Here is a 22,665-nt window from a genome sequence, read left to right on the forward strand (position 1 = left end):
CAGGCGGACTCTCAACCACTGCGCCACCAGGGAAGCCCTATTGTTTTTTTTTTATTGAGGTATAATTGATTTACAATATTGTGTTAGTTTCAGGTGTACAGCAAAGTGATTCAGTTACACACCACATATATATATTTTTTCAGCTTTTTTTCCATTATAGATTATTATAAGATATTGAATATAGTAGATTAGGTTTATTCTTAAGTATTTTATTCTTTTTGATGCTATTGTAAGTAGAATTGTTTTCTTAATTTCTTTTTTGGATTGTTCATTTTTAGTGTATAAAAACAAAACTTTTTTTGTGGGTGTTGATTTTGTATCCTGTAACTTTGCTGAATTCCTTTATTAGTTTTGACAGGTTTTTAAAATTTTTGTGGAATCTTTAGGGGTTTCTTTTTTAAAAAAATTAATTAATTTTATTTATTTATTTTTGGCTGTGTTGGGTCTTTGTTGCCGTATGCAGGCTTTCTCTAGTTGTGGCAAGTGGGGGCTACTCCTTGTTGCGGTGCATGGACCTCTTGCTGCGGTGGCTTCTTTTGTTGCGGAGCAGGGGCTCTAGGTGTGTGGGCTTCAGTAGTTGTGGCATGCAGGCTCAGTAGTTGTGGCTCCTGGGCTCTAGAGCGCAGGCTCAGTAGTTGTGGCACGTGGGCTTAGTTGCTCCACGGCATGTGAGATCCTCCTGGACCAGAGCTTGAACCTGTGTCCCCTGCATTGGCAGGTGGATTCCTAACCACCCTGCCATGAGGTAAGCCCTAGGGGTTTCTTTATTTAGGAAATATTTATTTATTTTTTGGCTGTGTTGGGTCTTAGTTGTGACATGCAGGATCTTTTGTAGTGGCGCGTGGGCTTTTCATTGCAGTGAGTGGGCTTCTCTCTAGTTGTGGTGCGCAGGCTCATTAGTTGTGGTGCACGGGCTCTCTAGTTGTGGTGTGCCATCTCAGTAGTTGCGGTGCTCGGGTTCCAGAGTACGTGGGCTCTGTAGCTATGGCACACGGGCTCAGTTGTCCTGTGGCATGTGGGATCTTAGTTTCCCGACCAGGGATTGAACTGGCATCCCCTGCATTGTCAGGTGGATTCTTAACCACTGGACCACCAGGGAAGTCCTTCTTTAGGGGTTTCTATACATGTCATTTGCAGAGATAATTTTATTTCTTCCATTCCAGTTTGGATGCCTTTTATTTCTTTTTCTTGCCTAATTGCTCTGTCTAGGACTTCTAATACTATGTTGAATAGAAATGGTGAGAGTGGGCATCCTTGCTTTGTTCCTGATCTTAGAGGAAAAGCTTTCTGTCTTTGCCATTGAGTATGTTAGCTGTGGACTTTTCATAAATGGCCTTTATTTTGCTTAGGTAGCTTCCTTCTATTCCCAGTTTGTTGAGTGTTTTTTATTTTGAAAGGGTCTTCTACCTGCTTTTGTAAATAAAGTGTTACTGAAACACAGTCATGCCCATTTGTTTACATATTGCCTATGTCTGTTTTCACTCTACAGTGACAAAGTTGAGTAGTTGCTGCAGAGACCTTGAGGCCAGCAAAGACTGAAATGGTTACTGTCTGGCCCTTTTCTGATTGCTGCTTTCAACTATTAATGTGGTAGGTTACACTGATTGCTTTTTGAATTGTGAAGCAGCCTTGCTATCCTGGGATAAACCTCACTTGGTTATAGTGTATTATTCTTTATTTATGTTGCTGGATGCAATTTGCTAATATTTTGTTAAGGACTCTTGCATCTATGTTTATGAAAGATTTGTTTGTAGTTTTCTAATACCGTCTTTGTCTGGTTTTGGTATCAGGGTAATGCTGGCCTTAAAATGAGTTGGGAAGTATCCTTCTTGTTATATTTTCTGGAAGAAATTGTGTAGAGTTGGTGTTATTTCTTCTTTAAATATTTGGTAGAAATCACCAGGGAAACCATCTGGCCTGGAGATTTCTTTTTTGGAATGGTTTTTAACTACAGATTTAATTTTAAAATAGTTGTAAAGCTATTCAGATTATCTGTTTCATCTTGGGTATGTTTTGGTATTAAATGCTGTTTGAGGAATTGGTTCATTTCTTATAAACTGTTGAATTTATAGGGTGTGTAGAGTTGCTTGTATTATTCCCTAATAATCCTTTCAATATTTGAAGTCTATAGTGATATTCCCTTTTTCCTTTTCCTGATATTTGGTAATTGCATCTTTGACAGTCTTGCTAGAGATTTATCAATTTATTGATCTTACTAAGAACCAGCTTTTTGTTTCACTGGTGGTCTTTACTGTTTTCTATTTTTAATTTTTTTTACTTCTGCTCTAATCTTTTTAATTCTTTCACTTCTGCTATTTATGTTTAGTTTCTTCTTTTTTTAGTTTCTTCAAGTAGAAACTTAATTTATTAAATTATTTCATCTTTTCTAATGTAAATATTTAATGCTATAAGTTTCCCTTGAAGCACTGTTTTAGTTGCTTTCACAAGTTTTGATATGTAGTATTTTAATTTTAGTTCAGTTCAAAGTATTTTCTAGTTTCCCTTGAATCTTTCTCTTTGACTCATGGATTATTTAGAAGTGTGTTAATTTCCAAGTGTTTGAAGGTTTTCCTGTTATCTTTCTGTTACTCATTTCTAGTTTAATTTCATTATGGTCAGAGAACATACTTCGTTATCATTTCAGCTTTTAAATTTTTTTATGGGTTGTTTTATTACCTTGGTTATGTTCTATCATGGTGAATGTTCCATATATATACTTGAAAATAATATGTATTCTTTGTCATTGGGAGAATTGTTCTGTAAATGTCAATTAGATCCAGTTCTTGTTGATATTTTTCAGTTCTTCTATATACTGATTGATTTTAAAAAATCTTTATTTTATAATTTTAGAGCTGTGTTCTAGAAAGAAAGCACAACCCCTGCTTACAATGTCGTACGTATTCAAAATTTACCCTGAATTTGTGTTCTTTCACAGACTGTCTTATTTGTATATTTAATTTTCCTGAATATCACCTACATAAAGTCACGAGAACTTGATATTTGTTCATATTTTTGGAAAGCACACAAATATTACAGGGTGGGGTGCTGTTAATCTTATTTTATGAGGTCCTCTCCCTGACTATCTGGCACTTGCCATTATTTTTGGTAAATATCTAAAAAATCAGTTTTATTATTATTATTTTTTTATTTATTTATTTTTTTTTGTGATATGCGGGCCTCTCACTGTTGTGGCCTCTCCCGTTGCGAAGCAGAGGCTCCGGACGCGCAGGCCCAGCGGCCATGGCTCACGGGCCCAGCCGCTCCGCGGCACGTGGGATCCTCCCGGACCGGGGCACAAACCCGCGCTCCCTGCATCCGCAGGCGGACCCTCAACCACCGCGCCACCAGGGAAGCCCTAAAAAATCAGTTTTAGAGCCACCTGGAGATACTTTTTTTTTTTTTTTTTTTTGGCCTTGGGGCATGTGGGATCTTAGTTCCCTGACCAGGGATTGAACCCATGTACCTTGCAGTGGAAGGGCAGAGTCCTAACCACTGGACTGCCAGGGAAGTCCCTGGAGATACTTTTTCAGACAATTTAGGGGACTCCAATTCAGGCTTAATGTAAATATATTGGGTTCAACCCTGCAAGCCTTGCGGCACAGCCAGAAAAAGAAAATGTGTGTGTGTGTGTGTGTGTGTGTGTGTGTGTGTGTGTGTGTGTGTGTGTGTGTATGCATTGGTTCTAATGAGTGGATAAATGGCCTCCAAAGAGGTTCTGAGACCACAGCTCCCCCGTTAAGACTGCCGAGTAGACTGAGTCACCAGGGAGACATCTGTGGAAGGAACCTTTAGACAATCTAGGTTCATCCATCCCCTTTACAAGAGGGGGATTTTCCTTTATCTCCCTAAGACTTCCATTCCAGCTTTGAATATGCAAAGTCTTCTGTAGTATTTTGAGCCTGTTATGGGGCCGGGGTAAACCCTAGACCACATCTGTAGAAGAGGGGCCATTAGAGCTCTGATCCTTCGGCTCTGAGGATCCTGGGCTGGACTGGGGTCTTGTCTCACACAGGTAACACCTTGATCTCTCTCTCCTTTTTCTCCCCACCCTAGCTTGTGAATGACCTTAGACAATGCATTCTAAAAATGGGGGTGATAAAAAATGGTTCCTGGGGTGGTGGTGGTGGTGAAAATGTCTCACTTTTTAATATATAAAGTGCAGATATAGGTAGAGTACATGAATAGATGAACAGTCTATCTCTTGTATTAATTTCATTGGAGGGATGCTTAAGGAAATTTGTCTGAAAAGGCTTCCTAGGAAACTGATGATGATAAAAAAGGTTGAGAAATACTGCTTTAAATTGAAGTTGCTGAGAGGTGCCAAGCAGAAGGGCTACTGGGCTTTGAACAGTTTCTAATTGGTGGGGGTGGGTGATGCTTCAGAATTTTATTACAAGAAAATATTTTTATCCAGAGATTTTCACTGACTAAAACAAAAGGAAAATAAGATTAAGTCATATCATGAATTCAGGTTAAATGTGAGGTGGTTGTTGAGACCTTTGTTAATCAACACAGGGAGAAGTTATAAAATAGGGAGAATTTCCTTCTGCCTGGAGTCCTTTAGGAAAGGTCCTGTGGGAAGTAAACCAGGTCTCCTGGAGGGCTGTCAGTCCATTGGGTGGCTGAGGAAGGAGCCTTCAAATCAGTATTCTAAAATCTGGGTACCACCCCTTTTCCCATTATTTGGACAATTGGCAACTTTTGAGTATGGGCTATGTATTAGGTAATACTATTGAATCAATGTTAACTGCCAGAAATTGATAATTGTACTGTGGTTAAATAAGAGAAGGTTCTTATTCTTGGAAAATACATAATGAAGTGTTTAGGAATAAAAGGAGATGTCTGTGCCTCACAGTGGTTCCAGAAAACCTGTCTATAAGGAGAAAGGGAGAGGGAAGGGGAGGAGGAGGCAGCTGGCAGGGTGTGGATAGAGGGATAGAGGGGAGGAAAGGAAGGGGCAGGGCAGGAGAAGGGAGGAAGAGAGCCAGAGCCAGGATAAAGCAGATACCAGAACATAAGTAACTGTTAAATATGGGTTCAACAATAAAGGAGTTCTCTGTAATCTTCTTGCAACTCTTCTGTAAGTTTGAATCATTTCAGAGTATACAGAGAAAGAAATAAGAAGGAAAAAAGAAAACACATGGCTCCTTTGAGACATATAAGTCACACCGTGTCCTGTAATATTATTTGATTTGATGGTTTATTTTTTTAATTTTAATTTTTAAATTGAAGTATAGTTCTTTTACAATGTTGTCTTAGTTTCTGCTGTATAGCAAAGTGATTCAGTTATACATATATATACATTCTTTTTCATATTCTTTTCCATTATGGTTTATAGCAGGATATTGAATATAGTTCCCTGTGCTATACAGTAGGACCTTGTTGTTTATCCATTCTATATATAATAGTTTGCATCTGCTAATCCCAAACTCCCAATTCATCCCTTCCCTGCCCACCCGTAATGTTATTTGAAATCAACAAATCAATGAAATAGTTTGACTGAAAGCAGGATCTAGGAGAGCAGGTGTTGCCCTAAGTCCTGACGCAGTGCCAGGCTGTAGTCGGCTCTCAATAAATATTTGTTAGAATGGATGGAATCAGAGTAGCAGTGATTTCAGAGTAGGCTTTGCAGGTTTGGGTGTGTTTCCCCAGACACACCTCTCTGTGTCTCTGTGGTCTTTGTGAAAATCACCAAATGACAAATTTTGTTTCAGGGACCTTGTATTAACGACTAGTGTAATGGAAGAGACTGAAACCCTAATTTTAGACTTCTTGCTGGTAAAGTACACGAGGCACCCAGCAGAGCATTTGTGACATTCTTCCTGTGTTGGTTCCTGTTTAAAAAGTATGGAGTCTCCAGAAAACTGTGTTTAGGTGGAACCTAAAGTTCCTTTTATTATGGTAAAATATACATAACATAAACTGTACCATTTTAACCATTTTGAAGAGGACAGTTCAGTGGCATTAAGTATACTCACACTGTTGGGAAGCCATCACCATTCTCCATCTCTAGAACTTTTTCATCCTCCTAAAGAGAAACTCTGTATCCATTATGCAATAACTTTTATTATTATTATTTGCTTAGCAAACCATTTATTCTACAGAATTATAATTGTTACCTTTGGTGACAGTAAGCTATGGGACCCCAAATCTAAAATTGGTGGCACCAAAATTAGAGAACTTACTTTAATTAATTATCTTGAAAGGAAACACAGGGGGGCTTCCCTGGTGGCGCAGTGGTTGAGAGTCCGCCTGCCGATGCAGGGGACACGGGTTCGTGCCCCGGTCCGGGAAGATCCCACGTGCCGTGGACCGTGAGCCATGGCCGCTGAGCCTGCGCGTCCGGAGCCTGTGCTCCGCAACGGGAGGGGCCACAACAGTGAGAGGCCTGCGTACCGCCAAAAAAAAAAGAAAGACAAATTTTAACAGGAACATCTATTGCTAGTTTACACAAATTAACTTTCCCTAAAGATTATGACATACATCGGGAGGGGCAATAGAGGGTAGGGGATTAAGAGGTTATAAACTATTATGTATAAAATAAGCTACAAGGATATATTGTACAACACAGGGAATACAGCCAATATTTTATAATCACTATAAATGGAGTATAACCTTTAAAAATTGTGAATCACTATATTGTACACCTGTAACTTATGTAATATTGTACATCAACTATATTGCAATAAAAATTTTTAAAAAGATTATAACATACACTATAATATATACTGTTTAAAGTGAAATGTGGGACTTCCCTGATGGTGCAGAGGTTAAGAATCCACCTGCCAATGCAGGGGACATGGGTTCGAGTCATGGGCTGCGAAGATTCCACATGCTACGGAGCAACTAAGCCTGTGTGCCACAACTACTGACCCTGTGCTCTAGAGCCCGCAAGCCACAACTACTGAGCCCGCTTGCCTAGAGCCCGTGCTCCGCAACAAGGGAAGCCACCGCAATTAGAAGCTCGCGCACCGCAACGAAGAGTAGCCCCCGCTTGCTGCAACTAAAGAAAGCCCGCGCAGCAACAGACCCAACACAACCAAAAATAAATAATAAATAAATAAAGTAATTAATTAAAAAAAATAAAGTGAAAAGTAAGATTTCTAAGGCTTTTAAAAATACTTCTTAAAGGGCTTCCCTGGTGGCGCAGTGGTTGAGAGTCCGCCTGCCGATGCAGGGCATGCGGGTTTGCGCCCCGGTCCGGGAGGATCCCACATGCCGCCGAGTGGCTGGGCCCATGAGCCATGGCCGCTGAGCCTGTGCGTCCGGAGCCTGTGCTCCGCAACGGGAGAGGCCACAGCAGTGAGAGGCCCGCGTACCACAAAAAAAAAAATTCTTAAAATTAACCTTGTGGTGAAATAATTAACAGAAAACTGTACCTGTTTTCAGTGTATAGTTGAGTAACTTTTGTGTCTTTTTTTAATACAAAAAAGGGGGGTCATTCTCTGTTTTAATGACTTAGTTTTCTAGTTGTAAAGGTATTATTTCATGTTCCTTATAAAAAACTTGGAAAATTCAGAAAAGGCTACAGAGAAAACAAAAGACATTAATAATGATCTCTATCTCTCTTTAAAAATAGACTCTTTTTAGAGCCGTTTTAGGCTCATAGCAAAATTGAGTGGAACTACAGAGTTCCCATGTACCCCATGTGCATGCCCCCAGCCTCTCTTCTTATATTTTAAATTATAAAGTGGAGAGTTGCTAGCCTTCTGAATTTTCCGGGGTAACTTTTCTCCCGGAGCCTCCCTGGCACTTGGGTTCTCCTACACCTTGTTTGGTGGCTCGTGACAAAGTCATGCCAAGAAGGCAGCCACGGGGTTCGTGTTTGCCTGGTAGGTCTTCAGTATTTGATGTTTGAGCCAACAAGTGATTGGCACAGCTTCAGATTTCGGTTTGTTGTAGACTTGCTTAGAAGTATTCTTTTGGGGGTGAGTTCTACATGGAGGTTCTAAAACAGCTCTGGCAAATAAAAAATACAGCTCCGATTTCTTGATGAGACATTAGCAGAAAGAGGCACCTGGGCATTTATGAGCTATGGCGTGCATGCGTGTGTGTGTGTATGACACGTGACTGATGCCCTTGAAAGGGGGAGAGAGGTGGTCACGCAGTCTCTTGTGGCAGTTTCCAGGAAGTCAGGAAGGTTCAGAGCCACTCATTTGGTTTCTGAGCCGATGAAAGGGGAGACAGAGCTGCAAAAGGAACTCCCATTCTCACTCAGAACCTGGATAGTTTTAAGTTGTGGGGGGAGCATTATGTACACTAGCTTGAAACCTTCTGGTGTCCATTCTAGCCTTGCTGTCTCATTTAGGTCAATGGGATCTGAGTTAGAAATTTGACCAGACAACAGAATATTTAAACTGGTTTCCCCGTTGCACCTCATTTCCATAGTCTTTATAATCCGAATCGATGCACATGCTTTTGTTATCCTGAATGTGCATGCAGGGTTTTGATTTGTTTAATTTTACATCATGTTAATAGACCCACATACATAGAAAACAAAGTTATGGTTACCAAAGAGGAAAGTGTAGGGTGGGATAAATTAGGAGTTTGGGATTAACAGATACACATTATTATATATAAAATAGATAACCAACAAGGACCTACTGTATAGCACAGGGAACTATATTCAATATCTTAAACTATAATGGAAAAGAATCTGAAAAAGAATGTATATGTATATAAACATATATATATAAAACAATCACTTTGGTGCGCCCCTGAAACTAACACAACATTGTAAATTTTACTGTAATAAAAGTGGAAAAAAATTTTTACTTCACGTTGTTGAACTTGGTGAGTGTAACTGAGGGTCTGAATGACAAGTGGGGTGTGGCTGGTGCCAGCCTTACTTTATGTGGTACCTCTGGCATCCTGGGCCACAGGGGAAGGGTGCTTTAGTTAGGTCGATAAAACCCAAAAAGTTCAGGAAGGGAGCTCCGGGACTTCCCTGGCGGTCCAGTGGTTAAGACTCCGCACTTCCACTGTAGGGGGCGCTGGTTGGAGAACTAAGATCCCACTTGCTGTGGGGGCGCGCTGTCCCCACCACCAAAAAAGTTAAAAAAACGGAAGGGACCTCTGAGGCTCCCCGTTTGCCCTGGGTCTTGAGCTGTTTGTTGCTCGTGGAAGCTTTTTTTTTTTTTTTTTTTTTTTTTTTTTGCCATACGCGGGCCTCTCACTGTTGTGGCCTCTCCCGTTGCGGAGCACAGGCTCCGGACGCACAGGCTCAGCAGCCATGGCTCACGGGCCCAACTGCTCCGCGGCATGTGGGATCCTCCCAGACCAGGGCACGAACCCGTGTGGGACTCTCAACCACTGCGCCACTAGGGAAGCCCTGGAAGCTTTTTTGTACGTAATTTTTTAAACATTCAGCATGGCACTAAGATGGTTCTCTCTGTGCCAGGGAGTTTGGAAGAACCATTTTACAACAGAATACATCAGACCCCAGGAGGGAGGGTTTTATATTTCTTAACTGCTAGGCAACTTTTTCATTCTCAGCATTGGAGAGAACTTGATTGTAAGTAACCCTATGACCACATGTTACAACTCAGGAATAATCCTGACGTTTTACCTCTATTCTTTTTCTGGAAGCATTTTCCAAAATAAATAAAAATTGCTTAACAGTAAAAGGCAGGAGTAGGCTGACATTTTCCTTCTCAGGGAATTATTCTGGGACTCCGAAGGCCCTCAGATGAACTTGCCCTCATCTCACAGGTAAGGAAACAGCCCCAAAGAGATGACATTTAATTCAAAGTTATACTCTGACTTTGTGGCAGAGTCAGAACAAGAAACTGGATCTCTGCTCCTCAGGCAATTTTGGAAAAACTCCAGATGAGTGATGCTAAATATGGTCTTTCTGCCCTGTGGTTTTGTTATACAGCAAAGAATACCCACTGGTTTCTCATTATCTGGCCAGTGCCCTGAGATTCATTACACATTCTCGTTTATTAGCTGTTTTGAGTGATGGAGAAGCATTTCAAAACGTGCAGAGAGCTATTCTTGAACCCTGTGTTCCTGGGGTATTAAAAGATCGTGTTGGGGATATCTTATCTCTGAGTCTGATGCTAATTTCCTCTAATACATCGCAAAGAATAAGTCACTTTTTTTTTTTTGGCCGTAGCGTTTGTGGGATCTTAGTTCCCCAACCAGGGATTGAAGCTGGGCCCTTGACAGTGAAAGTGCGGAGTCCTAACCACTGGACTGCCTGCGAGTCCCTATATTGCAAAGAGAACTGTTTTCTTTTAACTTTTAATTAACGAGTTAATTAATGAATTAATGTTTGGCTGCGTTGGGTCTTCATTGCTGCATGCGGGCTTTTCTGTAGTTGAGGCAAGCGGGGGCTACTCTTTGTTGTGGTGCGCAGGCTTCTCATTGCGGTGGCTTCACGTTGTGGAGCACTCTTTAGGCGCGCAGGCTTCAGTAGTTGTGACACATGGGCTCAGTAGTTGTAGCTCGCGGGCTCTAGAGTGCAGGCTCAGTAGTTGTGGTGCATGGGCTTAGTTGCTCCGCAGCATGTGGGATCTTCCCGGACCAGGGCTCGAACCCGTGTCCTCTTCATTGACAGGCAGATTCTTAAGCACTGCGCCACCAGGGAAGTCCAGAACTAGGCTTAATAGTAGCTTTCCGTAGCCAATGTTGCTTTTATTTTATTTTCCAAATTATGAATAAAGAACCAGTCTTGGGCTTCCCTGGTGGCGCAGTGGTTGAGAGTCCGCCTGCCGATGCAGGGGACACGGGTTCGTGCCCCGGTCCGGAAAGATCCCACATGCCACAGAGCGGCTGGGCCCGTGAGCCATGGCCACTGAGCCTGTGCGTCCAGAGCCTGTGCTCCTCAACGGGAGAGGCCGCGACAGTGAGAAGCCCGTGTACCGCAAAAAAAAAAAAAAAAAAAAAAAAAAAAAAAGAACCAGTCTTTAGGACTGCTTTGAATCTGTCAGTAGATACTGCACTTTTTCTGGTGATGCTGAAATAGAAGGTGCACTTCTGAATTCTGGAAGGTACCTAGCTAAATCTGATTAGGTTGCATTAAACATTTGAGACTTCCCTGGGGACTGATATTTCCTAGCAGGTCTTAGGACAGAGCATTCTTTAGTTGCTTGGCAGTGGCTCTATCCTGGACCTTGGCATGTTGGCAGATGTGACATGTTTGTTTTTCTTGCACACTCCTGCATTATTGAAGAACTGCTCTTTTGGACCACACCCTGGCTCCCTAGAGATGGTGTTTGACCTTTGGGGGACACTTCCCATGGTGCACTAGTGAGCTTTCCATGTGCTGCAGTGGCTCTTCCTCTGTTTAGGTGTAGGAGTTGGCAAACTTTCTGTAACGGGTCAGATAGTAAGTAATTTCAACTCTGCTGTTGTAGCATGAAAGCAGCCATGGACAGTATGTAAACAAACAGGCATGGCTGTGTTCCAATAAAACTTTATTTACAAAAAACAAGTGGTGGGCTGGATTTGGCCCATAGGCCATTGTTTGCTTATCTCTGGTTTAGCAGCTTTTTGGAAAACAAGGCTGAAGCGCCCTTGGCTTCTGTGGGTGATGGAGGAGAGAATACAGTACTTGGGACATAAACATCTCAGTAGAGATTTAGCATCTGTGGTGGGGAAGATGCTTTTGTATTTTTTTTCAATAACTTCTCAGTTATTATCACAAAAAAGGCTTCTTCCAGGAAAAATTTTCCCCTAATCTCACTGCTGTTGGGATCATACAACTGTATTTTCATTTTTGTACATTTCTTTTGAGTCCTGTCATTTTGTACTTTTACTTTTGCAAAGCCTTGATGTGTGTGCATGCCAGTTGGTTTTATTCAAGAGCAAAATGCACCTGCATATCTGACAGGTGTTTGTACATTGAGATCTAGTAAAGCCTGAAAGGTATAAATGAATTTTGGTGGAGAAGATATTTTAAGGACTGATTTGTGAGGAGCAGTGTCATTTTCTGTTTTTTGACTTTTTCAATAAAAGAGTTATAATTCACTCTTTACTTAAGCCCTGTAAAAGAGCAATAGCCAGAGGGCCAACTATTGGAAGAAATCAGGCCAGGACTAAAGTGAATCAGGTAAATGGCTATTCAGTGCCAAAGTCACACTGTCACTCTAAGTTAACTTTGGGGTCCCCAGCTTTCATGGCGCCATGAGCCTTCCTGCACCTTTGCCAATGACCACAGAGGCTAGACCACGGCAGATTAAAATTTTTTTCTTTCTTCTTGGTTGGTGCACACACAATAAACCAAGAAACAAATGACCACACTTCAGTCTCACAGTATATGAAGTGACCCTAATGGTGTATTTTCCTGAACAGGAATTCCCAAATATATGCATCTCCAAGAATGACAAGAGTCCTTTTTACAACATCGCTCAAATTATTTTGAAAGCTACTTTTTTGGGATTGCCTTCAGAACAAGTACAAGCCATCGCAGAAAAGAAGTCTGCCCACTTTGTGGTCTTACCTCATTTTTGACTAAAAATGGCTCTGACTTGCTTTCTGCTATTTCCCAATTTCATAACCATGCTCAGAGCGGATGGATTTGTCTCAAAGGACCTAAAGGTTATGGGTAATGACAATAAGCCAGGATCCCCTGAGGGTCTTTCATTGGAGGGAACAAAAATATTTATTTCTGTGTAAGTTGTGGTAGTTAAAAAACAGTCATGCTGAAAAAAAAAAAAAAATAGTCATGATGGGCTTCCCTGGTGGCACAGTGGTTGAGAGTCCACCTGCCGATGCAAGGGACACGGGTTCGTGCCCCCGTCCGGGAGGATCCCACATGCCATGGAGCGGCTGGGCCTGTGAGCCATGGCTGCTGAGCCTGCATGTCCGGAGCCTGTGCTCCGCAATGGGAGAGGCCGCGACAGTGAGAGGCCCGTGTACCGCAAAAAACAAACAAACAAACAAAAAACAGTCATGCCTTTGTACATCATTAGGCTGTTCTCAAATCACCATGCCAACATGACTTTTGAATGAGATTATTCTTACCTGAAGTGGCCTCCAGGAGTGACCTGCTTTATTCGAAATCCTAGTCTAGGGTGTGAGGCAGAGGTCCTTGAAAGGCCCTCATTTTTTATGTGCTCTCTTGTTGCTATTACCTTGGATATTTGAAAGGCTGTTCTAGGTTTGCTTTTCTGGGAGACCGTGTGTATATTCCTAGAAGCTGACAGACTGTAATATGTTCTCCCTGTTCCTCTTGTCCTCTCCTGCCCTCCCTCCAACATGGAAGGTGGGAAGCTTATGTCCTGTACTAGGGAGCTTTATTGTCTGGCAGGCAGTTGTGTAGGCTTGTAACTTGGGAGACTGTCTCAGAGCTGCTCAGAAGCAGAGTTAGGATCTTCGTTGCAGACAGTAGATTCCTTCTAAGCCATCTAAGCAGCAGGAAATTTATTAGACAGTTTTAATTAGACAGTATTTCTGGGAGAACCAAGCTTCAGTGCTACACGTTCAGCAATGACACAGCTTGTCTCCAACCAAACCGCAACCATAACATGGTTCTAATTCACTTCCACCCCAGTACCTGTGACAGTAGAGGCAGAACACTAAACCCTCCGCACAGCTGCTCCAAGACATCAAACACGCCTCCACCTGTCCTGTCTTGCTGAAAGTTCTGATCTCCCAGCCTGTGGCTGCTGCCTACTGTTGTTCCCCTCTGCCTTTCAAATTTTGCGTGGGTGCATCTGCTTGTAAGAATCTAGCTGCAAGAGAGTCGGTGAAGGGAGCATCTAGCTTTCTCACCTCTGCAGAGCAGGAAGGCAGGTGGGCTTGAAGACTGTTGGATAGTGCTGAACTTTGCAATATTTGTGACCAGGGGTGTTTGCATAGAGGTGATGACTAAAACTCTGGTGGGTAGATAGATTCTTGAAGTGCAAAGAACAGAGGGAGAAGGACTGAGTGTGGAAGACTCCAGAGCTATTGGGAGAATTCAGTGACTGGGATTCAGTGCAGCTGTCAGTGCTGTTACCACTGTGTGGCAGGTGGCACTACTGTGTAGGAGTGGTTTCCTACCATGCCTGTGCACTTGGCACGGTCCTGACCTTGGCAAGAGGGAAGAAGTGCTGGGCTCATGGTGCTCTTTCCCATGTAGCCCTGGGGTTTCGTGGCTGGCAGAACCAGTTTCAGTTTCCAGCCTGATGACCACAGGTAAGTTATTACACCATTCTGAGTTGTAGTCTGCTTCTCTATAAAATGATGATATGCTTATCATGCAGGGAGATTGTGATGGTAAAATCAGATAACAGGTGACTCTCTAACCCACATCTCTGATGTATGGTGGTTGCCCAATAAATGACTGCTATTATTCTCAACTTTGCCCTCTTTCTCTTTTCCTTTTGTCAGAGCAGGTCACAGCTGCCTTAAACCCCAGTGGGTACAGTAGCTTCTGTGCTTCTTCTTAGCAGTTAGCTTACCTACCCCCCACCCCGTATGGCTAACTTTCCCCTTGCTCCCTGAACATTTTATTTTGAAAGATTTCAAACATACAGGAAAGTTGGTAGAGTTGTATAGGGAGCACACATATATCTATCATCTGGACTCTACAATGAACATTTCATTATACCTGCTTTATTACGTAGCTTTCCATCTATCCATCTATCAACCCATTTCCTTCCTTCCTGCCTCCCTCCCTCCCTTCCCTCCCTCTCTCCCTCCCTCTCTCTCCCCATCTCTCCCTTCCTTCCTTCCTTCCTTTCTTCCTTCCCTCCCCCACATGGCTTTCGGGATCCTAGTTCCCCGACCAGGGATTGAACCCAGGCCCTGGCAGTGAAAACGCGGAGTCCTAAACCACTGGACTGCCAGGGAATTTCCCATTTTATTTCTTTATACATTTCAAAGTAGATTACCAATATCAGTACACTTCCTTGTAAACATTTTATCCTATCATTAACGATCTGTTTGCAGTTTTTTTCTCTTGATATAAAATTTCACAATGAAATGCATGAATCTTAAGTGTGTGTTTGCTGAGTTTTGACAACTACATGCACTTGTTACCCAAAGCCATGTCAAGATATAGAACATCATCACCTTCCCAGAGTTCCCTCGTGCCCCTGCTCCTCCCATCACAGGCAGCCACCACCCTGCTTTTCTCCCACTATAGATTAGTTTTACCTAGTCTAGCATTTCATATAAATGGAACCAGACAGTATGTACTAGCTACTGCCTGGCTTCCTATAGTTAGCCTAACGCGTTGGGACTTGTCTGTGTCGTCATGTCTTATCAGGCACTGATTCCCTCTCATTGCTGAGATGGCAGCTTTAAAATCATTGCTGCGAAGAAGGAAGAACCATGAGCCTTCCTCATGGAACTTGGAGGTGGTTTCTCCTTTTCCTTTCCAGTTGGATGGCATCAATGCACAAAGGCTCTTTGTAGCCGATTAGAGTTAAAAGGGCTCAGAGGCCGTTTGGCTCAGTCTCTCTGAGTCTCAGCATCTGGGCCAGGGCGCCCTTTCTCTGATCTGTTTCCCTCCCCTCTCCAGGAATAGTGTTAGTGGAGGTTTACGTGCAGAGGGCCAGTGGATGGGCACCTTTGACATTTAATTTTCTTAGGGTTGAAAAGGATGGATCCAGCCTTCTTCTAATGATTTTTGTTGTTGAGGATTTCATTATGCTGAGTACGTGCTAGAAATATAGGACCAGTCGGCCACAACAGCTGGAGTTGGAAACAAATTTCTATTTAACTTTTCTGTTAACGAATTAACCAGAACCTGAAGCTGCTAAATTGTCTGATGGAAAAAGGACTCACTTTCTTGCCTCCTCTCCCCAATTTCTTCCTCCCCCGCCCTTCCCTTTCTTTCTAACTTCCTCCCTTCTCCATCTCTCTCTCTCTGTCACACACACACACACACACACACACACACACACACACACACACGAGACACACACCCCTTTTGAGCATATTTACATTTAGTGATGTATATGAAAGTTTAGGTAGATCTTTTTTTTTGTTTTGTTTTTGTTTTGTTTTGTTTTGTTGCAGTACGCGGGCCTCTCACTGTTGTGGCCTCTCCTGTTGCGGAGCACAGGCTCCGGACGTGCAGGCTCAGTGGCCACAGCTCATGGGCCCAACCACTCCGTGGCATGTGGGATCTTTCTGGACCGGGGCACGAACCCATGTCCCTTGCATCGGCAGGCAGACTCTCAACCACTGCGCCACCAGGGAAGCCCGGTAGATCGTTTTTGAAGGTGACTGAGATGTTTGAGCGGCAGAAGGAAGAGGGTGGGAAAAGAATGGCACGGCTTTGATGACAGGGCAGCAGTGCCCACTCTCCAGGGACAGGTTATTAAGTAATGTGACAAGTGTTGGACCCAGCAAGGCTCCGTATGTGCTGGTTCCTTCCTTGTTCTCTTGTGTGCAGAGGTTCTGGAACCTGCCTGCACAGGAGAAGTACTGGGAATTATTACAGAATACGTCCCACTCTGGACCAGTTGAACCAGAATGTGGGCCCCTTCCCCCCCGCCACCGTTCAGGGTGCACCCACAGTTTAAAATCACTTTGGGACCCATTTTCACGTACATTATCGCTGCTAATCCTAATAATCATTCAAGGCAGGCAGGTTTTAGTAAGATCTTATGATTTTAGCTGAGCCAGTTAATGTCGAAGTGGACATTCGAACAGAGGGCAGTCTGATTGCAGTGGGCACATTCTCCCCATTACCCCGTGTCCCCCCTGATCCCTTTATGTGGATGGATTTCATGGAGCAGGATGGTTGTTCATTCATTACTCCTCTGGGAGTAATGGGCAGGGAAGGAGACCCCAGACCATGGCGTGGAGTCCCAGGGCACAGGGGGAGCACGGTGGAAGGGCACCAGTTCTGGATGTGGTAGGCAAAGAACTCTTTCTGGAGGAAATACCACCTACTTAGGACGTGGAGTTGTGAGAGAGCTTTGAAGCTTAGAGCCAGAAAGAAAAGAAGAACCAGGAGCTGGTTACTTTATCACTTTTATCATGAAACACTCTCAATCCACCCATAGTGTAGTAAGGCGTGGTTTCTTACTTGCTCCAGCATTCTCTTTGCATTTGAAAAATAAAAGAAAATGCTTTATCATAGGTTTTCTTTAAATTGCAAATTTCATTGAATTTTAAAGGATTTTTTTTTGTCTGTTCAATATAACATGTTAAGAAGATGTAAAAAAAAATTGTGACTTTAGAGCTAAGAAATCCTGAGCAAATAGTGCTTATGTCCTACCACTCCTGGAAGGCATAGGTGTTCTGTAAGAAGAGTAGAATCATATGAATTATTTCTAATTTATTTTCTTCCTGGTGGAAACCTTATAGTATAGCATAGTGTTAAAAGCCTCAGCTTTTAACATTAAATAAAAGCCCAGCTTTGTCACTTTCATTTAACTGTATGTACGAAAGTTACCCTTCCTTTCTAAACCTCAGTTTCCTCATCAGTAAAATGGGAATAATAATACCACATATAATCTAAAAAAATCACTTATTTATTGTGTTTCCATTTTGTAATTTTATACTGTCATGAAATGAATAGATGACTATTTTTAATATTTTTTAAAAAATTGAGTTATAGTTGATTTACAGTGTTGTGTTAGTTTCAGGTGTACAGCACAGTGATTCAGTCATACATCTATCTATCTATCTATCTATCTATCTGTCTGTCTATCTATCTATCTATTCTTTTCCAGATTCTTTTCCCTTATAAGTTATTACAAAAATTGAATATAATTCCCTCTACTATACAGTAGGTCCTTGTTGTTTATCTGTGTTATATATAGTATTGTATATATGTTAATCCCAAATTCCTTATTTATCCCTCCTCCCCACCTTTCCCCTTTGGTAACCGTAAGTTTGTTTTCTATGTCTGTGAGTCTGTTTTTGTTTTATAAGTAAGTTCATTTGTATCATTTTTTAGATTCCAAATATAAGTGATATCATATATTTGTCTTTCTCTGTCTTATTTACTTCACTCAGTATGATAATCTCTAGGTTCATCCATGTTGCTGCAAATGGCATTATTTCATTCTTTTTTATGGCTGAATAGTATTCCACTGTATATATATACCACTTCTTTATCCATTCATTTGTTGATGGACATTTGGGTTGTTTCCATGTCTTGGGTATTGTAAATAGTGCTGCAGTGAACATTGGGGTGCATGTATGTTTTTGAATTATAATAGTTTTATCTGGATATATGCCCAAGAGTGGGATTGCTGGATCCTATGGTAGCTCTATTTTTAGTTTTTTTTTTTTTTTTTTTTTTTTTGCGGTATGCGGGCCTCTCACTGTTGTGGCCTCTCCCGTTGCGGAGCACAGGCTCCGGACGCACAGGCTCAGCGGCCATGGCTCACGGGCTTAGTTGCTCCGCGGCATGTGGGATCTTCCCGGACCAGGGCACGAACCCGTGTCTCCTGCATCGGCAGGCGGATTCTCAACCACTGCGCCACCAGGGAAGCCCTATTTTTAGGTTTTTAAGGAACCTCCATTCTGTTCTCCATAGTGGCTGTACCAATTTCCTATTTTTTCTCAGCTTTTAAAAATGTAATATTTGGTTTATACAAAAGAGTATGTACAAGTATATGTTATATTTGTATATGTCATAAGAATAATAAGAACATGAACAGGTGTGAGTTCACTGCTCAATCAAGGAAGGATCATGTAACCTCTAGAAGCTCACCTATGCATGCGTTCTCCAACTCCTACACCTCCCCCCTTTCAGGTTACCATTAATTCTTGGATTTTGATTCATCATTGTTTAAAAAATATTTTATTTATTTATTTATTTGTCTGCACCGGGTCTTAGTTGCATCACGTGGGATCTAGTTCCCTGACCAGGGATTGAACCAGGGCCACCTGCGTTGGGAGCATGGAGTCTTAGCCACCAGACCACCAGGGAAGTCCCTTGATTCATCATTGCTTTGTCTTTTTATAAATAATAATATAAATTATTTTTATAATATTTATTTAAATAATTTATCATTTAGTTTTGTTTTCAGTTTTATATATTTAAAAAGTATGTTGTGGGGACTTCCCTGATGGCGAAGTGTTTCCAATGCAGGGGGCCCGGGTTCAATCCCTGGTCAGAGAACTAGATCCCACATGCATGGAGCAACTAAGAGTTCACATGCCACAGCTAAGGAGCCTGCAAGCTGCAACTAAGGAGCCCGCCTGCTGCAACTAAGACCCAGCACAACCAAATAAATAAATAAATAAATAAATAAATAAATATTTTTTTAAAAAAGTATGTTATATGTAGTCTTCTGCAGTTGTTGTTTTCACTCATTATGGTTCCAAAATTGATCCCTGTTATTGTGTTTAACTGTGGTGCATTCTTAGAACACTCCTTTGTGTGAATTACTTACCTGGTGGTAGGGGTTTAGATAGTTCCAATTTTGCTCCCAGGAGCACTGTTGCCACTGTGTGCACACGTGTGTGTGTGTGTCTCCCAGTGCATGCAGTCGAGAATTTCTCTGTGATGTACATGTAGGAATGGGATTTGGGGGTTTTAGAGTATCTGGACTCTCAATTTTATAAGATGATGCTAACTTGTTTCCTAAAGTAGGTGTACCAGTTTAATGCCTGCCAGTGGAGTATAAGCATTCTGTCATTCTACATCTTTTCCAGTGTTTGTCATTGTTAGACATTAATTTTTTAAAAAAAAACAAACTTAATTGAAGTATACTTGATTTACAGTGTTGTGTCTGTACATATATATATTCTTTTTCATATTCTTTTCTTTTATGGTTTATTATAGGATATTGAGTATAGTTGCTTGTGCTATATACAGTAGGACTTTGAGCTTATCTATTTTATATATAGTAGTGTGTATCTGCTAATCCCAAACTCCTAATTTATCCCTTTCCCCCCCGTTTCCCCTTTGGTAACCATAAGTTTGTTTTCTATGTCTGTGATTAGACTTCTTAATTTTGCTAAGCTACTGGGTATAAATAGTATCTCCTTTGTGTGTTAACTTGGGTATCCATGATTCTCAGAAAGAGAGCAGCTCTTCATTTGTTTAAGCGTCATTTTTTTCCTCTTTTGTGAAATTCCAGCTTGTGTCTTTTGCTCAGTTACCTAGTAGGTTATTTATGTTTTTCACATTGGTTTATGGGTTGTTTATATATTCTGAATACTTATCCTTTGTTGGATGTGTGTGTTACACATATCTTTTCTTAATTGATAGCTTGTCTTTTAACTTCGTTATGCTTTTTTTGGAAAACAAATTTTTATTATTTTTTATATTATCTTTATTATGCTTCCCAACACTGACAGCTGCTCCCTTCACTGACAGAAACAGCCATCTCCCCTGGCAGGCTCATCTCAGATGCCTGGGAAGCCAACACAAGCAAACATAAGTAGAGTTTCCTGCAGAGACCTACTTTTAAAAAATTGCTGATTCTCAGATCGCTGCATCAACCCACAGCACAACCGACAACTCAAATCTTTCACTGAGAGTAGCTCCCAGCTCTGACCCAAACTCCGTCAATCCATATATAGTGACCTTAGGTCAAGAGGTTCTTAATTTTAATGTGACAGGGTTTCTATATTTTCTTTTCTGGTTAGCTAGAAAGATATTCTTTTTAAAAATTGAAGTATAGTTGATTTATAATATTGTGTTAATTTCTGCTGTACATCAGAGTGACTCAGTTATACATATATATTCTTTTACATATCTTTTCCACTCTGGTTCATTAAAACATATTGAATATAGTTCCCTGTGCTATGTAATAGGACCTTGTTGTTTATCCATCCTATATATAATAGTTTGCATCTGCTAATCCCAAATTCCCAATCCAATCCTCCTCCACTCCCCCTCCACAAGTCTGTTCTCTATGTCTGTGAGTCTGTTTTTGTTTCATATATAAGTTCATTTGTGTCATATTTTAGATTCCACATATAAGTGATATCATATGTTATTTGTCTTTCTCTGTCTGACTTACTTCACTTACTGTGATCATCTCTAGGTCTGTGTAGCTGCAAATAACATTATTTCATTCTTTTTTTGTGTCTGAGTAATATTACATTGTATATATGTACCACATCTTCCTTATCTGTTCATCTGTTGATGGACATTTAGGTTGTTTCCATATCTTGGCTATTATGAATAGTGCTGCTATGAACATAGGGGGTGCATGTATCTTTTCGAATTGTAGTTTTGTCCAGATATATGCCCAGGAGTGGGCTTGCTGGATCATACAGTAGCTCTATTTTTAGTTTTTTGAGGAACCTCCGTACATTCTCCATAGTGGCTGCACCAATTTAGTGTAGGAGGGTTCCCTTTAGAAAGATATTCTTTATTTTCTGCTGAAAGTTTCAGAAGTTTACCCTTCTCAGTTAAGTCTTTACTCTGTCTGGACTTCTGTGTCTGTGGTGTGAGATAGGGATCCAATATCCTTTAGAGTTTCCTGCACTGTACAGTGTTTTCCTGAGAATGGAGAGGAATGTAAACACCCCAGCTTCTTACACAGTTCTGGGCACATGCAAGGTGCACTGTAAGGGTAATTTGTTGCTATTTTAACTTTCACTCAACTTTTTTTTCTGTTGATTGGTGCATTTCTTCATGAAATCATTAATGTGTACATTTTAGGAAAGACAACTGAGGCAGGTTTGCATTGGTTAAGAAACCAACCTGCAATCTGTCCTTCCCCCAACTCTTCCCTAGTATTGTCAGAAACTTGATCTGTGAGTTTAATCAAAGGGTAAATCATAATTAATGAGTTAATTGATTTGAGCATCTATTTCCTTTTGCACCTGGTTGGTGATTTAGAATTTCTCTGGCATCTTACTGAATACCTTCTCGTGCTGCCCCTGGATAATCAGATAATCTTTTATTACAAGGTTCATCTCATTACTTTGGAATTTGCTTATTCAGCTGTTTATTGCCATAGATGTAACCTCTAAATACATGAAGACAGGGGCTGGGGCTTCAGCCAGGATGCTGGAAGTTCTCATAAAGTTAATTCCTGCTTGAATGTCTTGTAAAGTTACACTCCATGCTCGAGGCTTTTCAGAGATGCTCAGGCACCTTGTGGAGGTGAGTTTGTTAACCTCGTGGACAGTTTCCAGGGAGGTGGAAAGATGGAAACATTCGTGATGAAGAAGGACCCTTCTCTGTTCTCCTGCCTAAACGTTGTTCTCATGGACTTCTGGAATGATTCTGTAGCAGATGTTGTTGGTACCCTGTCTGGAACCCGTTTAATGGCCCAGTGCACCCAATGCTTGGCTACAGCAGGGTTGCTTGCTAACCCCTCACACCTGGATCCTTCACTGGAAGATTCTGCCTTGCTGGAGAGCAGCTCCGTAACCTGGAGATGACTGGGAGGAAACCCCTCATCCCCTACCCTGAGGTGCCCTGTGCCCAGGGGCTGACATCATTGACTGATGTCCATGACTGGGGTGTAAAACCTGGCCCTTTGCTTCCAGGTAGCATGAAGTCTGTAATACAGTTGACTCCAGAGCTCCCTGTGGGATCAGACCGCAGCTCGCCTGCTCTTAGCCCACATCTTTTCCCTTCCTCTTCCTTTCCCTTACTTTCTTGCACGTTTCTCTTGAGAGCACCTCCTCCAGCACCCATTGGCACAGGAATCCCCACATCAGTTTCTTCTTCTAGGGAACATGACCCAAGACAGACTCATCCATTTATCCTCTCTGGCCATCACACTTGGCTCTGTATGTGGAGCTTCACATCTGAGTCTTTTCTGCCCTGTGAGGTTCTTTGGAGGGCTGGTTTCA

General features: G+C 41.7%; 1 protein-coding gene across 8 annotated transcripts in view; it reads left to right on the forward strand.

Moving 5' to 3' along the window:
- Nucleotides 1-22,665, forward strand: part of OSBPL10 (oxysterol binding protein like 10) — a 321,796-nt gene that overhangs the window by 22,279 nt on the left and 276,852 nt on the right. Inside the window, exon 1 of one of the 8 annotated variants that reach the window (XM_067005846.1) lies at nucleotides 1,569-1,590. The exons of the other annotated variants lie outside the window; for them this stretch is intronic. Within the exon in view, the coding sequence (XP_066861947.1) occupies nucleotides 1,586-1,590 (5 nt within the window). The 5' untranslated portion in view covers nucleotides 1,569-1,585. Of the gene's footprint in view, nucleotides 1-1,568; nucleotides 1,591-22,665 lie in introns of those variants that run through there. 8 annotated transcript variants of the gene reach the window in all.

This window comes from Kogia breviceps, chromosome 10 (assembly GCF_026419965.1).
Source record: "Kogia breviceps isolate mKogBre1 chromosome 10, mKogBre1 haplotype 1, whole genome shotgun sequence".
Taxonomy (NCBI): Eukaryota; Metazoa; Chordata; class Mammalia; order Artiodactyla; family Physeteridae; genus Kogia; species Kogia breviceps.